At 41.6% G+C, this 19,854-nt stretch overlaps 1 protein-coding gene across 4 annotated transcripts; it reads right to left on the reverse strand.

Moving 5' to 3' along the window:
* Positions 1-218: 218 nt before the first annotated feature.
* LOC109907400 (keratinocyte differentiation factor 1) lies at positions 219-8,969 on the reverse strand. 4 transcript variants are annotated; one of them, XM_031793466.1, is made up of 5 exons: positions 8,704-8,969; positions 4,002-4,898; positions 3,722-3,837; positions 3,519-3,596; positions 219-3,133 (listed from the first exon to the last, which is right to left on the reverse strand). In XM_031793466.1, exons 2-5 carry the CDS (start codon positions 4,874-4,876, stop codon positions 3,069-3,071), a joined length of 1,134 nt encoding a protein of 377 aa, XP_031649326.1. In that variant the 5' UTR covers positions 4,877-4,898; positions 8,704-8,969; the 3' UTR covers positions 219-3,068. The 4 variants fall into 4 exon arrangements, with proteins under 4 accessions (XP_031649326.1, XP_020360926.1, XP_020360927.1 ...); XM_020505337.2 differs by having other exon boundaries at positions 219-3,136; positions 8,704-8,925; XM_020505338.2 differs by lacking the exon at positions 8,704-8,969 and adding an exon at positions 5,806-6,350.
* Between the last annotated feature and the right edge of the window lie 10,885 nt (positions 8,970-19,854).

Consider the following 19,854-nt stretch of genomic DNA (forward strand, 5'->3'; position numbering starts at 1 on the left):
CATATTTCCTGTAAACCTACCTCTTTATCCATTTCCTGTCTATGCCCAGAATGACCTGTTTTACAGTCATTCCATGGTCTGTATTATTTTGTCCTTGCCAAAGATAAAAGTTGTCCCCAGAGGGCACAAGTGAACACCCTGGTACTGGTACAGCGCACATGCCAAAGTTGTGTACATTTGGGCCTGTTCAACAGGGCAAAACATTACGTTACAGAACATTCAGACAAAAATGTTTTAAGTAGAATAAAATATATGCTTTCCATCCATAGTAGAATAGATCTTTACATTTCACATCACAGAACATCACATCACAGAACCCGTTCGTAAGTCTGCATGTTGTCAGAGATTCGTCCATTTCAATACATCAACACACTAGAACTGAGTTGTAGATAGTTTGGAAGAGTAGTGTGTGTGTGAGTAACTGGTTGATTCTTGTCCAGTAACGCGACAGGAAAAGGCTATTTAGAAAGAATGAAAACAGAGATACACAGAGCTTAATGTCAACAACACACACAAAACATATGTCTGGGACTCTTCCACTGGTGAGCTAATGGAAAGTGAGCTAGTCCCAGGTTCAGACATTCTCGCCTGGAGGATTTCCATTTAAAATATTTATTTATTAACAAATCATTCATTTAGACATTCTTAGAGAGGCGGATCCTAACTTCCACATAAATCCACTTAGTCTCATTGTACAGAACTCAAATTAGACTGAAGTGGAAGTTAGAATTTTCCCCATAGAGAGCAACACAGTTCATTTTTACCAGCCACAATAAAACAGAAGACAAAATGTGCAAGAATAGCATGGCATCAATGCCTTTACAACTTCATTTATGCTTGTGCATCAGTTTAAACAAAAAAAAAGTTGTATATAAAATCACAGAAATGCACACATTATACAATTTAATTTCAAGTATATACTCATTGGCGTCTACAATGAGATCATGTTAATCATTATCCAGGCCACATGCTCGTGAGAGATTTTGGACCCTAACCAATTTTAAAGCAATACAAACATTAGGATTACCATTATGGGTAACACTTCACTTGACATCCAGCGTCATAACACGTTATGACATGGTCATAACCATTTTAATAGGTCATAACCTTTGTCCCTTGTCATGACACATATTGCGTTATTTTATGGCAGGTTATGACACCTCCATAAGACTGTCAAAACCTGCCACACAAGGCAAAACATTCCACTACACAATTACACTGTTGGCATGTTCTATATTTGCGTGTGAAATTGACCACGTTAAATGATCACTGTAATTGCACACACATTGATGTCAGGCATGCACTTACCCCAACGCTCCTTTGCTGATGGCTGGGATGAACGCAGATGCAGATTTCAGGAGCAGGATGACGTATATAACAGCACGTACGTGATAGGCGACTTATAGGATGACGTATATAACAGCACGTACGTGATAGGCGACTTATAGGATGACGTATATAACAGCACGTACGTGATAGGCGACTTATAGGATGACGTATATAACAGCACGTACGTGATAGGCGACTTATAGGATGACGTATATAACAGCACGTACGTGATAGGCGACTTATAGGATGACGTATATAACAGCACGTACGTGATAGGCGACTTATAGGATGACGTATATAACAGCACGTACGTGATAGGCGACTTATAGGATGACGTATATAACAGCACGTACGTGATAGGCGACTTATAGGATGACGTATATAACAGCACGTACGTGATAGGCGACTTATAGGATGACGTATATAACAGCACGTACGTGATAGGCGACTTATAGGATGCCGTATATAACAGCACGTACGTGATAGGCGACTTATAGGATGCCGTATATAACAGCACGTACGTGATAGGCGACTTATAGGATGACATATATAACAGCACGTACGTGATATGTGACTATAGGATGATGGTCATAATGCTTCACGGCAGTGTCAAAAAGCGGATTTTCTACAAGTTAATTCAAATACAACAAAAACATGACCGTAAAGAATTCATTATAACAGAGGATTTAAGAAACAATCTTTTAAAAATGGAAGGACACTTCTTGGCCAGGAAAAAACTATTTTGAATAAATGTGAGTTTTGATTCTATAACCAGCCATAAAATACAATCTATGTCACAACAGGTGTAAACATATGGGCATTGACAGTGTAATGACCATATTATGACAGGAAATGTCAAGTGTTTCCACATAGTTAAGACCATGTCATAACATGTTATGACACTGGGTGTTAAGTAAAATGTTACCTAGTTAGGTACAGGAGCATGAAATTCTCTTGGCATCAAAAAGCACATCTACATCTTGTATTTCAAAGTCACCAATACGTCAATAACATTCATCGTCTTTGAGGTGTTCCCTCTTCATCCGTTCCCAGTGTTTTTTTTGGGCCTCCAGTACATTCCAGGTTAGTTCTTGGTGTCTACATGTTGCACTATAAAACCGTTGACCAATCAAGTGTGCGGTTATCTATCTTCCTCGGGCCAGTTTACTTTACCCTGCAAGTCCCTGGATGTGAGTACACTACCTTGAAACTGATTCTTGTGTTAGTGTTGAAGCGATAATGCAGAAAGAGATCCGGCAGCAGTGGAGAGTCGAGTTTCATATCAAAAGAGCTAGTTGTTATTCAAGGGTAAAGGAACACACACCACCACGGATGTAATTGGAGGGCAATAAGAGGAACAACAAAACAGGGGAAGCTGCTGGAAGGGTTTGGGAAGTAAATCTACAGTGACTTTTCTATGAGACAAACCAACCCCCAAACAAGGGCGCAATACGCCAGAATCAAAGATAAATTCACGACCCTGGTTACATTAGAATCCTTCAATATACAGATGACACGATTCATAGTATCGCCTTCAAAGTAAAGTAGTGGTCTGCGGACGGAGTTTGCATACGCATAATACTCCTCCCACTTCATTTAAGTGCAATTCTCAGGCTCCTTAAAGTTCCCAACACAGAATTAAATAGACCTTACAATATGTGTATCTGTATGGCTCCCAACCTCTTCAGCTGGAGTCTGGTGAGTAGCTCCATGGTATCAGCAGTGTTGAAGAAGGATCATCATGTTCTGACTGAAGTCCCGGGCAGGGGCATGCTGAACACAGACATCTGACGTTCAGAACTTTCTGCTTCAATCAAAATATGATAAAGGCATGAGATGTAGAACATAATCGAACAGACAAACGTCATTGTCCACGCAATGTGGAAATGTGTCTTTGGCTTCAAAGTCAGTTCCACTCATAGTTCCTCTCTAATAGTCCTGGGACACCAGGTGGGTGCAATTAATTATCAGGTAGAACAGAAAGCCAGCAGGCTCCGGACCTCATAGGGTCAGAGTTGAAAACCCCTGCAGCAATGTGCCACTGCTAAATGAACACAGGGGACACACTGCGATTTCAGTAAAAAAAAAATGGTGTATTGAAGGACTCTAACCCTATCATAACAAGCTCTTAATGATGACTACAACACTGCAGGACACACAACATAGAGTACCCACGTCAAGTCTCTTACCTGCTCCACTGGTCATCCTCATGTTCCTAGCGTTCATATCAGAATCTGTCTCCTTGGAGATCTGGATATCGTAATCATCTTTGTGGTAAAACAGAGTGAGTCAACTAACAGTGTAATAACAAATGAAAGCCCATGAAGGATTCCTTCAACAAGTACGTAAAATAGGGGAAAAGCGGAGGTTTATCATTGGAGGTGTTGCTTACTGTTATTGCTGATGGTTGATGTTTGGTAGTTGCTCATAGTTTCGTTTCCGCTGTCGGAGGTACTCCTCTGTGACCTTCGGTATGGAGGTCTCTTCTTACTCTTCCTAGTGCTGATCCTGAATGCATAGAATGGATTAAAATAGTAGAAACTTTATTATCCATTTTAATGTATTGATTTGCTGTCACATTACCAACAGCTTGCACGCACACACACACACTTGTTGTGCCCTTGATCAAGGCAGTTAAACACTACCAGCAAATGTCAGTGAATGGTAGCTACCTGATGATGCCCTTGACCAGTCGACATTCTGCGTCCTGCTCATCAAGCTGATGCTCCTCGGCCAGGTCACTGATCAGCTGGCTGATCTCACCGGTCTTCTTCAGGAACACTGAGTCCGAGGTGCAGTGGGCCAGCTCCTCGATCTGGTACTCAGAGTACAGCTCCAGAAGCTTCTGGGTGATCAGAGAGTCCACGTCACCCATGCTCAGATCACCCGTATCCCCCTCATACCAGGAGTAGGATGGAGGGCTGTACCGTCTCCCTCCTCCACCTCTTCCATTGTGTAACAGAGGCCTGGTAATGACCACTGGCTCCTCCTCCATTCTGGGAATATCCACTTTGACCCCTCTGATGTAGATGTCCTCCGACCAATCAGAGCCACTACCCCCGCCCTCCTTCCTGGTTTGGGGGTCGTTGGCCCCAGGGTGGCTCTGGAGACCCCGGAGGTTGACCTTCTCCTGATCGTCATCTGAGGACCTCCCTGTGGGACTGGGGGCCAGTATGGTGCGCCGACACACCATGTAGAGTCCACAGGTCAGCACGCTGCACACCCAGTTCTTACAGCTGCCTGGGGAGGAGGGGGCACAAGGACCACACCCGTGATCCCCTGGAGGAGAGTCTGCTGATCCGGGGATGAAGCCGGTGGTCTCATCAGCCACCTTGCTCTGCACGTCCCCGTGGTGGGCCTTGTGGTGGGTCCCCCTGGGACCCTGGTGCCTCAACTCCACCGGGTCCACACATCGCTCCTCATAGCAGGACTCCTGGCTGGTGCTGCTGCTCCGGTAGAGGAGATGGTTGGGTTCCACAGGTATGAGGCCGACCTGGCCCCCTGGCTCTGACCAGGGTCTGGGGCTCCCTGTGATGCTGCTGGGCATGGTGGCTCACTAGAGCCAAGGCCTGGGAAAGAAGAGGACAGGGAGTGTGGGGGAGGGCAATTCATTACATTAATGTAGGAAATATGTATGCTATATTTTTTTAACATTGCTTAATTCTGTCATAATAATCAGCAGCTTGAAATAGACAAAGCAGCCGTGAATCAAATCCAAAGCTTGGTGATGAGATGAGAAATTGATTCAGGTGTGTTATTGCTGTGGTAGGAAAAACATTTGCAGCCTGGGTCTCCAGCACACGGAGAAGCCCCGAGGGGTATTGAATTAGCCGGCTAACTTGCATACATATTCTTTAAAAACGTTTTATTTTGTAGAAAGATCAACTTGAAAACGGGGATGGCCTAATTGACTAAACAACCAAAAACACACGCGTAAGTTTAGCTTTCTTAATGAACCAGAAAAGCTAGTCATTTCTAGTTGTTGATTGAAGTGAGCTGGCTAATGTAGGAAATGTGTAGTATACCCCTCTGGCCTGTAGACCACGTTCACAACGTACTTTCACAGAAAGTCAACAAAAACCATATGGAAGCCAGGATGAGGACGGTGTCCATTCAACGTAGGCCAAAATGTAAACCAATGTGTCATAAGGTGAATGTAATCAAATGACTTTGTCTGATAGGCTGTGTGGGGTGGGGGTGACTACAACAATGTCCTGATCAGATGTTTGATGAAAGCAGGGCCGGGCCTACTTCATACAATGAAAGGTTACTACTGCCATATGCTGAGACACAAAACAACTGGTTGAAATGGACGATGACCTTTTCAGTCCATCTACAGCCTTTTGTCAACAACAAAAAAATACAATAGTTGTCAAGGTGCTACATCCAAAACACATATCTAATCAACTTTCGTGACATCTGTAATGGATACTTTAAAATAAGTTACACCTGGGTTTATTAATTTGGCTTACTCACGGCATTCGAAGGGTGATCGCGGTTCTCCACCGAGTTTTCTTCCGAGTGGTTATATTCCATAAAGAGCAAGAGTTTACATAAAAATTTTTTTTTTTAAATTGAATTACCGACAAAAAAGACGCGGCATAGTTTCGTTTCGTAAATGCTTCCTACAACCGATTTTCACCTGCGCGACAAGGTAATTAAGCGAGAGTTAATCCAACCAAAATCGCCGCAGTAAATTAGTTTAGGCTACTTTAGATATTCAGAGTTCGCTCGTCAATAGCTGTCCAACGGAACGTCCTAAGGTAATATCTAGAATCAGATGACGGTAGAGAGCAAAATACACCTTTTGTTTTTACCGATAGTCGAACTCTTCCCTTAACAGGGTCGAACAGAAGGCAATATTCTGTTTTCTGGCGCTCGGGTGGTTTAGGGACCGTCGTAAAAGTGCAATACCGGTGATTACACGTGTAAGCAGAAAAAAAGGTTTCGCATTCCCATTCAGGAGGGTTAGCCCTATGAAGACTACACACAAGTTTCTGCCTTTCTATGGAGTTTTTTTGCGAGCCACATCTGCATTGCTTGCTCTTTGGGTTTTAGGCTGAATTTTGTATAAGCACTTTGTTAAAAAAAGGGCTTTATAAATACATTTGATTTGATGTGGTTTTAGATTTTACACTGTATGTACAAAACATAACACCTGCTCATTCCATGACATACTGACCAGGTGAAAGCTATGATCCCTTATTGATGCCACGTGTTAAATCAGTGTAGATGAAGGCAACGTGACAACTGAAACAAGGATTTTTAAGCCTTGAGAAAATTGAGACATGGATTGTGTATGTGTGCCATTCATAGGGTGAATGAGCAAGACAACATATTTAAGTGCCTTTGAACGGGGTATGGTAGTAGGTGTGTCAAGAACTGCAACACTGCTGGTTTTTCCACACTCAACAGTTTCCCATGTGTATCGAGTGGTCCACCACCCAAAGGACATCCAGCCAACTTGACAACTGTGGAAAGCATTGGCGTCTACATGGGCCAGCATACCTGTGGAATGCTTGACACCTTGTAGAGTCCATGCCCTGACGAATTGAGGCTGTTCTGAGGGGGAAAGGAGGTGAAACGCAATATTAGGAAGGTGTTCCTAATGTTTTGTACACTCAGTGTATATGTCATTTGAATTCACACATACAGATCACTGCACCTGTACATAGCCCATCTGTAAATAGCCCATCCAACTACCTCATCCCCATACTGTATTTATTTTGCTCCTTTGCCCCCCAGTATCTCTACTTGCACATTCATCTTATGCACATCTATCACTCCAGTGTTTAATTTGTATATTGTAATTACTTCGCCACCATGGCCTATTTATTGCCTTAACTCCCTTATCTTACCTAATTTGCACAAACTGTATATAGATTTTCTTCAGCTGTGTTATTGACTGTATGTTTGTTTATTCCATGTGTAACTCTGTGTTGTTGTATGTGTCGAACTGCTGTGCTTTATCTTGGCCAGGTTGCAGTTGTAAATGAGAACTTGTTCTCAACTAGCCTACCTGGTTAAATAAAAGGTGAAATATATTTTTTAATAACCACAGGAAAAATATTTGTAGGAAATCAAACTGGACGAACTTGTATATCTATATATCATGTTGACAGTGAGCTAATGAAAATTACATGACGATCGATGCTTGGCTGCCATTTGACAAAAACAAATCATCTCTCTTTTGTCCATAATCACCTCATCATGTAGGCCAGCCTACCCTCACTATCTGCCAGCTGTTGGCTAGAGCACATGCCATAACCATAATGGGCACATTAGCTATATAAATGCAATATAGGCCTACAGTATTGTGACAAAACCATCAGTTGAGGTGAAGATGGAATGGAAACCAACTTTTATTTTTTTGGTACATGGGAATTGAACCGCAAATGTAATTATGAAAACTTGTTCTCAACTAGCCTACCTGGTTAAATAAGGGTGAAATAAAAAACTACATCATCATGCACAGCCTTTTATCCCACAAGTCAAATTGATAGAGAAAACAAAGCTAGGTAATTAATTTCAATGATGTAAAGGCATATCATTGGTTCCCACCAGTGATTGAATGAGCTTTAATCATATTTTAGGGCCACACTGCTAGGTTTCCATCCAATTGAAGACAGATTTTCATGAGAATATTCTAGAATCAGCATGAAGGAAAATATGCAAATTGTCCCACTAGTGGTGTGTTTCCACCAAACGGACTTGTTGCAAATAAAAATCAGTGTGTGATTTCGCAAAGGTTTTCATGTACTGAATAAACCATAAGTTCAATGTGTTTCCATTGCATTTTCAACTCTACCGACAGTTTCTTCACAAAATTATTGCATTAAATAGCAAATGTGCTACTCTGTTCTTGGCACATGTGCTTTAGCCAACAGCTCGCATATACAGTGCAGGTAGTCTGTGCAGGCATCGTCTACATCAATGCTTCCCAAACATGATGATCAATGTTTTTCCTAGCCACCGTGCATCTACATCTGCATTGCTTGCTGTTTTAGTCTGGGTTTCTGTAAAGCACTTTGTTACATCTGCTGATGTAAAACGGGCTTTATAAATACATTTGATTGATTGAGAGCCTCCATACTTATTGGGAAGGAGCATTAAGATCACTGTGCACTTTCACCACCCTATGAAGTTTATTATTTCATCTGTGGCCTAATAAACTGCATGGTTTCCAAAGTCTAGTGGGAGGACCACACGCCATATCGTCACGTGACATCCTTTACTTCAATACTTGTGCAAAAAGGAATTTTCACCGCTATTTCCACATAGTTAATTTCCCAGACACAAAAAGATCCCATCGTGTCAAACAAATAGACGCGAAGTAAAGTTTGTGGTTATTGTGTTGTAGTAAAGAGTACTTACACAAGCCTCAGAGCTGAATTCCATCCATATCCAAGAAGTATCGGTGATTTCCGATTGAGCCGACATATGCAGCAACGTTTACTGTGAATGCAGTCGCGGTGAATGAAGGAACATTGCCTTTAAATTTCAATCGAGCGGTCTTGAATCCACTCCGCACAGTGGATTTTGACAGGGAGCGATGAAATGTTGGAAGCCAGTCATTGTCAATGGAGGGAAGAGAAGTGGCCTGGAGCGCAATGTGGGCGAGGGATGGTCAACAATGCGGGACCAAAGTTGGGGAAAGGTGAACTTTATGCAAATAGGCTGCTCTGCGACACTATTGACCAATCTAAGCTCACGATAACTTCCAGCCCCTACTGGTTTGGCTGTTCATGCCTATCACTATCTAACCTGCTTCCTAGCACCCTCACGAGGGCGAAGATAGCATGGCTATCCAAAATATGGTGTTATGTGGACATCACGTCAGACTACAGTAGCCAAACTCAACTGGCGGACCGCGGTCCTGGTCCGGACCCAGAGAAGGGTCAATCCAATCGGACAACATCGCATTTTGTTTTATAAAAGTCAATGCATTATTTTAAACAGCTTTAAAAAATATTTATATCAAAACGGGCGCCGCGGCCTCTAACTCAGCAACCTCTCTTTCTCTCTCTCTCTCGAAGCAACGGCTACCTCAACTAGTGCTCCGCCTAATCCAATTGCATGGTTATTTGCAAATACAAGAGGCCGCGTTTTACCCAATCACATTAATCCAAATATCCTCTGTGGAACCTTGGGACAAGCAGGCAAAAATAATCGGAAAGATTTGACCATGTTTCAACTGTAAATATCACAGATTGAAGGAGTTTAGTTACCAGTATATGGCTTGTTTAAAAAAAAAAGAGTTGATTCTGAAAACGGGACAGTATTTATTAATTCTCCCCACAAATAGCACAAAACCAATGTGCCTGATATTCAGTGAGTAAAGTGCCAATGTTTAACGCCATGAGGACACCCTGAACACAGAGGTGAGAACAAACAAGATTAAGGATATCCATGAGGTCATCAAAGGGATGCTGACAAAGAGGGGGAGAGATCTGAAGTCAGAGTTCTTCATCATCACAGATGAAGCTCCAGCCATGATAGGAAGAGGGAGGGGACTGGTTGCACATTTGAAAGAGGACCACCCTGACCTGACAAATCACTGCATCATCCATCAATCTGTCCTGTGTGCCAGTCTGGGAAATGAGTATTCTGAGGTCATGACAACGATGATGAAGCTGATCAATGGCATCTGCTACGAGGCATTCTGACAAAGGCCAATGCTAGTTCTGATGACTTACTACGGCACAGCAATGTCAGAAAGCTCAGCAAATGCAGGGTTTTGGAATGTTTTTGGGCCTTTCAGGAGGAAATCAAAGCTTTCTTAACAGAGCAAAAGTGTGACAAGGCAACTCAGTTTGAGTTTTAGGAAGATGGAAACAGTTGCATTTGACAGACATTACATCACACCTTAAATCAACTGAATGTTAAGCTGCGGGGATGGGACAACACCGTGTGGGATATGATAACAGCAGTTCGGGATTTCCAGATGAAACTTGAGCTTTTCAAGAATGATCTTCAGAGAGAACGTGTCCACTTCCCCAATCTTCTGGTGCAAACGTAGGGAGACAAATGTGTTCCCAACCATGTTGATTTCATCCAGAAGTTGATGGATAACAAGGCTCGCTTTGATGACTTCACTGTTGGAAGAGAACTGGTGCTGCTCATCCAGAACCTCTTTCTCATCACAAACGTGACAATGTTGTCAGAAGAAGTAAAACAGACCTTCAGATGGGTAGATGTTGCATCACTGCAAATTGAGTTGATTGAACTGTAAGAAAATGTGTATTTGAAGGCGCAGGCTGGTGATTGTGACCCTGTCACTTTCTGGGGAAATATAGTGCCTGCAGCTGATGTCCCTGTTCAAGAAACTGCCACTATACATCCTAACCATGTTTGGCTCCACATACAGCTGTGAATCAGCCTTCTCCACAACAAACTTTATTAAAAACAAATACCGCACCAGGCTCACCAATGTTCTCTCTACTATCGCATGGCAAGCGGTACCGGAGTGCCAAGTCTAGGACAAAAAGGCTTCTCAACAGTTTTTACCCCCAAGCCATAAGACTCCTGAACAGGTAATCAAATGGCTACCCGGACTATTTGCATTGTGTGCCCCCCCAACCCCTATGTTTTACTCTGCTGCTACTCTCTGTTTATCATATATGCATAGTCACTTTAACTATACATTCATGTACATACTACCTCAATTGGGCCGACCAACCAGTGCTCCCGCACATTGGCTAACCGGGCTATCTGCAATGTGTCCCACTGACAACCCGCCAACCCCTCTTTTACGCTACTGCTACTCTCTGTTCATCATATATGCATAGTCACTTTAACCATATCTACATGTACATACTACCTCAATCAGCCTGACTAACCGGTGTCTGTATGTAGCCTCACTACTTTTATAGCCTCGCTACTGTTTTTAGCCTGTCTTTTTACTGTTGTTTTATTTCTTTACCAACCTATTGTTCACCTAATACATTTTTTGCACTATTGGTTAGAGCCTGTAAGCATTTCACTGTAAGGTCTACACCTGTAGTATTTGGTGCATGTGATAAATACACTTTGATTTGAACACATGGACCCGTGTCTGAGTTGCTCTCACACCATTTATGCTAAAGTTTAAAGCATTGGCAGGAGACAGAAAGTATCATTTCTGGGCAAGGCATGGATGACCCAGACTGACTTATAGATGAATATTGCATGGCCCTGACTGACTTATAAATGAATATTGCATGGCCCTGACTGACTTATAAATGAATATTGCATGGCCCAGACTGACTTATAAATGAATATTGCATGGCCCTGACTGACTTATAAATGAATATTGCATGGCCCAGACTGACTTATAAATGAATATTGCATGGCCCTGACTGACTTATAAATGAATATTGCATGGCCCAGACTGACTTATAAATGAATATTGCATGGCCCTGACTGACTTATAAATGAATATTGCATGGCCCTGACTGACTTATAAATGAATATTGCATGGCCTTGACTGACTTATAAATGAATATTGCATGGCCTTGACTGACTTATAAATGAATATTGCATGGCCTTGACTGACTTATAAATGAATATTGCATGGCCCTGACTGACTTATAAATGAATATTGCATGGCCCTGACTGACTTATAAATGAATATTGCATGGCCCTGACTGACTTATAAATGAATATTGCGTGGCCCTGACTGACTTATAAATGAATATTGCGTGGCTCACAGTGATGTTATGTGAATTCAGATGACTATTTGTTGAACTCTCCTTCGTTCTCCAGAAAACACTATTTTATAAAAAAAATTAATAATTTAAGGCCAATGTACAATGGTTAACAGTGCCCTTTTTGCATAGACAATTATGCAACCACTTCTGTTCTTCAGCAATGTTGCACATGTTTACATTCGAAATAAGTAATTCATTCAAATTTGTACAATTTAATGTAGATTTAATAAAATCAACGTTTCCTAAATCGTGGATGACTATGTTTGTTACTACGCTGGACCTTCTCAAATGGTTTAATACAGAGGTAAAGTTGGTTTTATATTCACACGTTTGGACATGCAACAGACATGCAGACATTCAACAGACATTCGCCAAAAGCAATTTAGAAATGTAAAAATCAATAACTAATTCACCGTTTGTCACTGAATCATCAAGCTATGTATGATTTATTCTATAAACTTCTAGCATACTTTTCCAACCTTCGTTCCGAGGAAAAATTCCAGTTTTGACTTAATTGAAATACATAAGATCTATAAAATCCTATTTAAAGTGGCAAAAATCAATAACTCACTCACTGTTTGTCACAGAAACATCAAACTAGGTATGATTTATTCTATAAATATCAAGCATTCTTTTATAACTTATTGAGTAAAAACTCCAGTTTTGATTTGATAGAGGTCATGTAGTCCGTCTAGAGGGCTAACGAGTCTGTTATACCCTATTAGAAGGGGCCTGGCAGAAAATGCTGCATCTTCAGTCATATTAAATTAGATTACAGGAAATAAAATTACGTGATGAAGGGGGTGACTAACTAGACAGGTGGATGGATCAAGAGGACCAAGACAACCAGGAGGATCAACATGGACAGTCCACAGTGGAGATAAGGAAAACAGAGTGAACCATAACATACACTACCGTTCAAAAGTTTGGGGTCACTTAGAAATGCCCTTGTTTTTGAAATAAAAAAATAAAAATGTCCATTAAAATAACATCAAATTGATCAGAAATACAGGGTAGACATGGTTAATGTTGTAAATGACTATTGTAGTTGGAAACGGGAAGATATGCAAATTAATACCATTTAAATGTAGATGTTTTTTTGCCTTGGATATATTTACCATATCATATGGACACAGATACATACACCCTTTACCTTGTCATAAGTAGACAAATTGCAAATTATGAAATCCTTCCAATAGAAAAAAACATCAATTTAGTTACAAATGGAACTTTAATTAAATGAGTTGACTCTTCACATGGGATGATTTCACTGAACATGAAAGGGAATATTTAACATATATCTGTAAAATGATAGTCTAGAAACTAAAGCTTTGGTTGTCTTCCTCTCAGGCTTCCATGTCTTCTCCCCGGACCTCCTCAATGTCCACCTCTTGAACATCAGACTCTGAGGCCTCATCTTCCCTGTCACTTTCCAACCTGGTTGAGGATGGCTTGATGTCAGGCTCAAATAACCAATTTTTCAACCCTTGTATTGTTCAGCCTGTTGCATGCTTTGGTGTGTGTGTTCCCAAACAAGGACAAGTTGCGCTCTGAGGTGGCTGATGTTGGTGGGATTTGGAGGCTGATGGAGGCAACAGGGGAAAGAGCCTCAGATCCACAAAGTCCCTCCCACCAGGTGGCTGATGAGATGTGTTAGCACGACTGCCATATTGCATCTCCATCCCAAAGCCCTTGCTTGGAAGTGTAATTCCCCAGACTGCCAAGAACCTTGCCCTTATCCAAGCCAAGGTGGCGAGACACGGTAGTGATGACACCATAGGCCTTGTTGATCTCTGCACCAGACAGGATGCTCTTGCCAGCATACTTGGGGTCCAACATGTACGCTGTGGCATGTATGGGTTTCAAGCAGAAGTCTTCACACTTTTTGATGCATTTCAGAACTGCAGTTTCCTCTGCTTGGAGCAACAGTGAAGTGGGCATGTCAGTACGGATTTCTTCTCTTACATCTGCAAGCAGAGTCAGAACATCAGACAGGATGGCATGGTCTCCCTCAATCTGTGCAATGGCTACTGCTATAGGTTTCAGGAGTTTCAGGCTGCTTACCACTCCCTCCCAAAATACATCATCCAGGAGGATCCTCTTGATGGGGCTGTCCATGTCGGCAGGACACCACCCCAACGGGTGCTGCTGGGCAGTTTCAACGTGGTGCTCTTTTTCTTCTCACTTTGCTTGGAAAGGTAGATTGCTGCCATAACTTGATGACCCTCTACATACCTAACCATTTCCTTGGCTCTCTTGTAGAGTGTATGCATTGTTTTCAGTGCCATTGTAACAGAATTCCTCTTCTTCAGAGGAGGAGTAGCAAGGATCAGACCAATGTGCAGCGTGGTAAGTGTCCATAATGATCTATTTAATAAATCAACTGAACAAACATAACAAAAGTACAAACAACCGAAACAGTCCCATATGGTACTAACACAGGATACAACCACCCACAAAACACAATAGAAAACAGGCTACCTAAATATGGCTCCCAATCAGAGACAACGACTGACACCTGCCTCTGATTGAGAACCATACTAGGCCAAACACATAGAAATATAACAACAGAACAAAACATAGAAACATACATAGAATGCCCACCCCAACTCACGCCCTGACCAACTAAAATAAAGACATAAAAAAGGAACTAAGGTCAGAACGTGACAGCCATGATGTCCTTGAGGAGCAGATTCAATATATGAGCAGCACAGCCAATGGGTGTGAAAAATTCCAGTTTTGACTTAATTGAAATACATAAGATCTATAAAATCCTATTTAAAGTGGCAAAAATCAATAACTCACTCACTGTTTGTCACAGAAACATCAAACTAGGTATGATTTATTCTATAAATATCAAGCATTCTTTTATAACTTATTGAGTAAAAACTCCAGTTTTGATTTGATAGAGGTCATGTAGTCCGTCTAGAGGGCTAACGAGTCTGTTATACCCTATTAGAAGGGGCCTGGCAGAAAATGCTGCATCTTCAGTCATATTAAATTAGATTACAGGAAATAAAATTACGTGATGAAGGGGGTGACTAACTAGACAGGTGGATGGATCAAGAGGACCAAGACAACCAGGAGGATCAACATGGACAGTCCACAGTGGAGATAAGGAAAACAGAGTGAACCATAACATACACTACCGTTCAAAAGTTTGGGGTCACTTAGAAATGCCCTTGTTTTTGAAATAAAAAAATAAAAATGTCCATTAAAATAACATCAAATTGATCAGAAATACAGGGTAGACATGGTTAATGTTGTAAATGACTATTGTAGTTGGAAACGGGAAGATATGCAAATTAATACCATTTAAATGTAGATGTTTTTTTGCCTTGGATATATTTACCATATCATATGGACACAGATACATACACCCTTTACCTTGTCATAAGTAGACAAATTGCAAATTATGAAATCCTTCCAATAGAAAAAAACATCAATTTAGTTACAAATGGAACTTTAATTAAATGAGTTGACTCTTCACATGGGATGATTTCACTGAACATGAAAGGGAATATTTAACATATATCTGTAAAATGATAGTCTAGAAACTAAAGCTTTGGTTGTCTTCCTCTCAGGCTTCCATGTCTTCTCCCCGGACCTCCTCAATGTCCACCTCTTGAACATCAGACTCTGAGGCCTCATCTTCCCTGTCACTTTCCAACCTGGTTGAGGATGGCTTGATGTCAGGCTCAAATAACCAATTTTTCAACCCTTGTATTGTTCAGCCTGTTGCATGCTTTGGTGTGTGTGTTCCCAAACAAGGACAAGTTGCGCTCTGAGGTGGCTGATGTTGGTGGGATTTGGAGGCTGATGGAGGCAACAGGGGAAAGAGCCTCAGATCCACAAAGTCCCTCCCACCAGGTGGCTGATGAGATGTGTTAGCACGACTGCCATATTGCATCTCCATCCCAAAGCCCTTGCTTGGAAGTGTAATTCCCCAGACTGCCAAGAACCTTGCCCTTATCCAAGCCAAGGTGGCGAGACACGGTAGTGATGACACCATAGGCCTTGTTGATCTCTGCACCAGACAGGATGCTCTTGCCAGCATACTTGGGGTCCAACATGTACGCTGTGGCATGTATGGGGAAAGGTAGATTGCTGCCATAACTTGATGACCCTCTACATACCTAACCATTTCCTTGGCTCTCTTGTAGAGTGTATGCATTGTTTTCAGTGCCATTGTAACAGAATTCCTCTTCTTCAGAGGAGGAGTAGCAAGGATCAGACCAATGTGCAGCGTGGTAAGTGTCCATAATGATCTATTTAATAAATCAACTGAACAAACATAACAAAAGTACAAACAACCGAAACAGTCCCATATGGTACTAACACAGGATACAACCACCCACAAAACACAATAGAAAACAGGCTACCTAAATATGGCTCCCAATCAGAGACAACGACTGACACCTGCCTCTGATTGAGAACCATACTAGGCCAAACACATAGAAATATAACAACAGAACAAAACATAGAAACATACATAGAATGCCCACCCCAACTCACGCCCTGACCAACTAAAATAAAGACATAAAAAAGGAACTAAGGTCAGAACGTGACAGCCATGATGTCCTTGAGGAGCAGATTCAATATATGAGCAGCACAGCCAATGGGTGTGATGTGAGGGTAGGACTCCTCCACTTTAGACCAAGCAGCCTTCATGTTCACAGCATTGTCTGTCTCCATGTGCAAATGCCTTCTGTGGTCCAAGGTCATTGATGACTGCCTTCAGCTCATCCGCAATGTAGAGACCAGTGTGTCTGTTGTCCCTGGTGTCCATGCACTTGTAGAATACTGGTTGAGGGGTGGAGATAATGTAGTTAATTATTCCTTGTCCACGAACATTCGACCACCCATCAGAGACGATTGCAATACAGTCTGCTTTCTCTATGATTTGCTTGACCTTCACTTGAACTCTGTTGAACTCTGCATCCAGCAAATAGTAGATAAAGCATGCCTGGTTGGAGGGGTGTATGCTGGGTGAAGAACATTCAGAAATCTCTTCCAATACACATTGCCTGTGAGCATCAGAGTTGAACCAGTTGCATACACAGCTCGAGCAAGACATTCATAACAATTTCTCTGGCTACGTTCCTCAATTGAGTAAAAAAAAACTTTGGATTCCAGGAGGACCATGAGCTGTTGCTATCGATAAGGTGTCTGATTCACAATTTTCACCTCAAATAGAAGTAGTGGGACTTTAGTCAGAGGTTGCTTGTTGTAAGTGCTGAGGGAACTTTATGCAATTGGCCAGATGATTCTGCCTCTTTGTTGTATTCTTCACATATGATTTGGCACAGTATTTGCAAATGTACACATCTTTTCCTTCTACATTAGCTGCAGTGAAATGTCTGCATGTACAGATAAATAATTAAGCAGATACACTAAGCAACTCCTTTGTAAGATGAATGTTTTAAAATGAAACATGTATGGAAACAGGTGAATTAACACTCCTCAGTTAGCAGGCTCAAGCAAGCTAAACCCCACATGGTTGCAAAAACTAGCTAGCAGAAATGGTTAACGAGTTAGAAATGATTTAAACACACTTTGCTGTAGGCTACTATTTACTAGTTAACAAAATATCATATATGTCGTATAAGATATATTCACCTCACCCAGTATTGTAATCAAAACTTACCAGAAAGCATGTAGTCCTTGGCTCAGTGTAGTAGTGTGGACTCAATAGCATCTCATTAGTGTGCAAGATCTTGAGAATCAGCTGTACATGTGTTGGAAGAATGCACTGTGCATGCAGAGGGTTGCAATTCCATTGAATTGGGGATGGTTTAACCAAAATATGACACAATACATATAATTGCTTTATGTGTATCCCCCAAAAAAGGTTCATTGTTATAAGTTAACTTTTTTGATGAATTTAAGCTAAACTTAACTTCCCATAGAAAATTCAGTCCCTTTGCAAACCCTAGTTATTGCTCTAATGTTCTATTATCATGACTCTATGTTATTATTCTACTATGAGAGATACTAGATACATACTATGACAGCAACTCACTGTAATAGGTGCACACCTTTTATCTCACACAAGTGACGATTAAAATGATCACCAGGTATGCTCCATATGGAGACACAGGACACTTTTTCTCTCTTGCTCTTCCCCACCAGTCTGGCAGGTGTCAATCTGATTGATGGGGATCATTACTGTCCCCTGCTGGAAGTGTGTGCCATCAGGCCCCTATCCATGATGAGGATATCTGTCACACTTTCACCCTCACGTCTTATCAGACACATGGCACTGCTAACCAGCCTGGATTCAGATAGTATTAAAAATCATTCCATGTCTTCAGCTGTGCTTGGCTCAGAGGAACTAATAAAATATTCCCAAAAGTACAAACCCATATCCTGCCCATCTGGCATTCCAGACAGGATCAAGCAAACACTGAAAGAATTTGAAAGACATCGAATACTGTTTGTTCCCATGTCTGACTAGCCATGGAGTAAAGATTCAGAATGTTCCCTTGGGTTTTAGATGTTATAATATTGTTGACACATTTGTCTTTTACACTGAGGTGAATGACTAAGCCGGGAAGGGCACACCAGTTTGTCACAGTAAAATAAACAGAGAGAGAGCATCACCTCGCATGCATTGACCATCCATGTGTGGTGGCTCAAATCAAAGATGCTATTTCCTGCCAGAGGAAGTGGAGGTACAGACATCATTTTTTAGGAGCTGTTTCCTTTCATCTCTTTTTCCATAACGCCTGGCAACATTCATAAGAAAGAAAATAAAGAGAAAAATAACGTTCACGCAGAATACAGAAATGTAAAAGAAAATACAAATAAATCTTTCATTGGCATCAGCAGAAACGATCTTGTTGACAGGACCTTTAGACAGAGGGTAGATTTGCAGGAAGAGGAGAAAGGTGTCTTAAATCATACTGAAAATGAGTTCTATTAATCAACAAAGGATGGAGGTGACTCTTATGTTCTCTCTAATGGGAGACAACACTCTCTTCTCTATTCGTCAGGCCATTCAACAATCTGCTTCACCCATGATATTTCATCATCATAATAAGCATACAACGTACATCTCTCTCTCACACACACTTTCAATTGAATTCAAAGGGCTTTATTGGCATGGGAAACATATGTTTACACTGCCAAAGCAAATGGAATAGACAATAAACAAAAGGAAAAAAACAATTCTTTCTAATTTGCATTCATTTCCTGCAGGTCAGAAATGTTCTGGTCTGGTGTTCTACTTGTTATTTCATTTTATTTTACATTTATTTAATTAAGCAAGTCAGTTAAGAACAAATTCTTATTTACAATGATGGCCTACCCCAGCCAAACACTCCCCTAACCTGGACGACGCTGGGCCAATTGTGTTTACTAATACCACAACTAATAGGTAATGCTGGGGCTGGGGCTTTCTGCTTGGCAGGTGCAGTGTGGTTTGGCTGTGGCTTGCTGACACTTGAAGAGCTGGGTTTGGAGTGGCTAGGGGAGGAGGCACTACTTCGAGACGACAGACACAAGCTCCACCGTAGTATTCGGAGATGTTGTGGATGGTGGCCAGGGCGAAGCGTTGAGGGGTGGTGGGGGTGCCACTGCTAGTCCCACACTGGGTAAGGCTACTTTTTATTTCATTTTATTTTACATTTATTTAATTAAGCAAGTCAGTTAAGAACAAATTCTTATTTACAATGATGGCCTACCCCAGCCAAACACTCCCCTAACCTGGACGACGCTGGGCCAATTGTGTTTACTAATACCACAACTAATAGGTAATGCTGGGGCTGGGGCTTTCTGCTTGGCAGGTGCAGTGTGGTTTGGCTGTGGCTTGCTGACACTTGAAGAGCTGGGTTTG

The sequence above is a fragment of the Oncorhynchus kisutch genome, linkage group LG17, assembly GCF_002021735.2.
Source record: "Oncorhynchus kisutch isolate 150728-3 linkage group LG17, Okis_V2, whole genome shotgun sequence".
NCBI classification, from domain to species: Eukaryota; Metazoa; Chordata; class Actinopteri; order Salmoniformes; family Salmonidae; genus Oncorhynchus; species Oncorhynchus kisutch.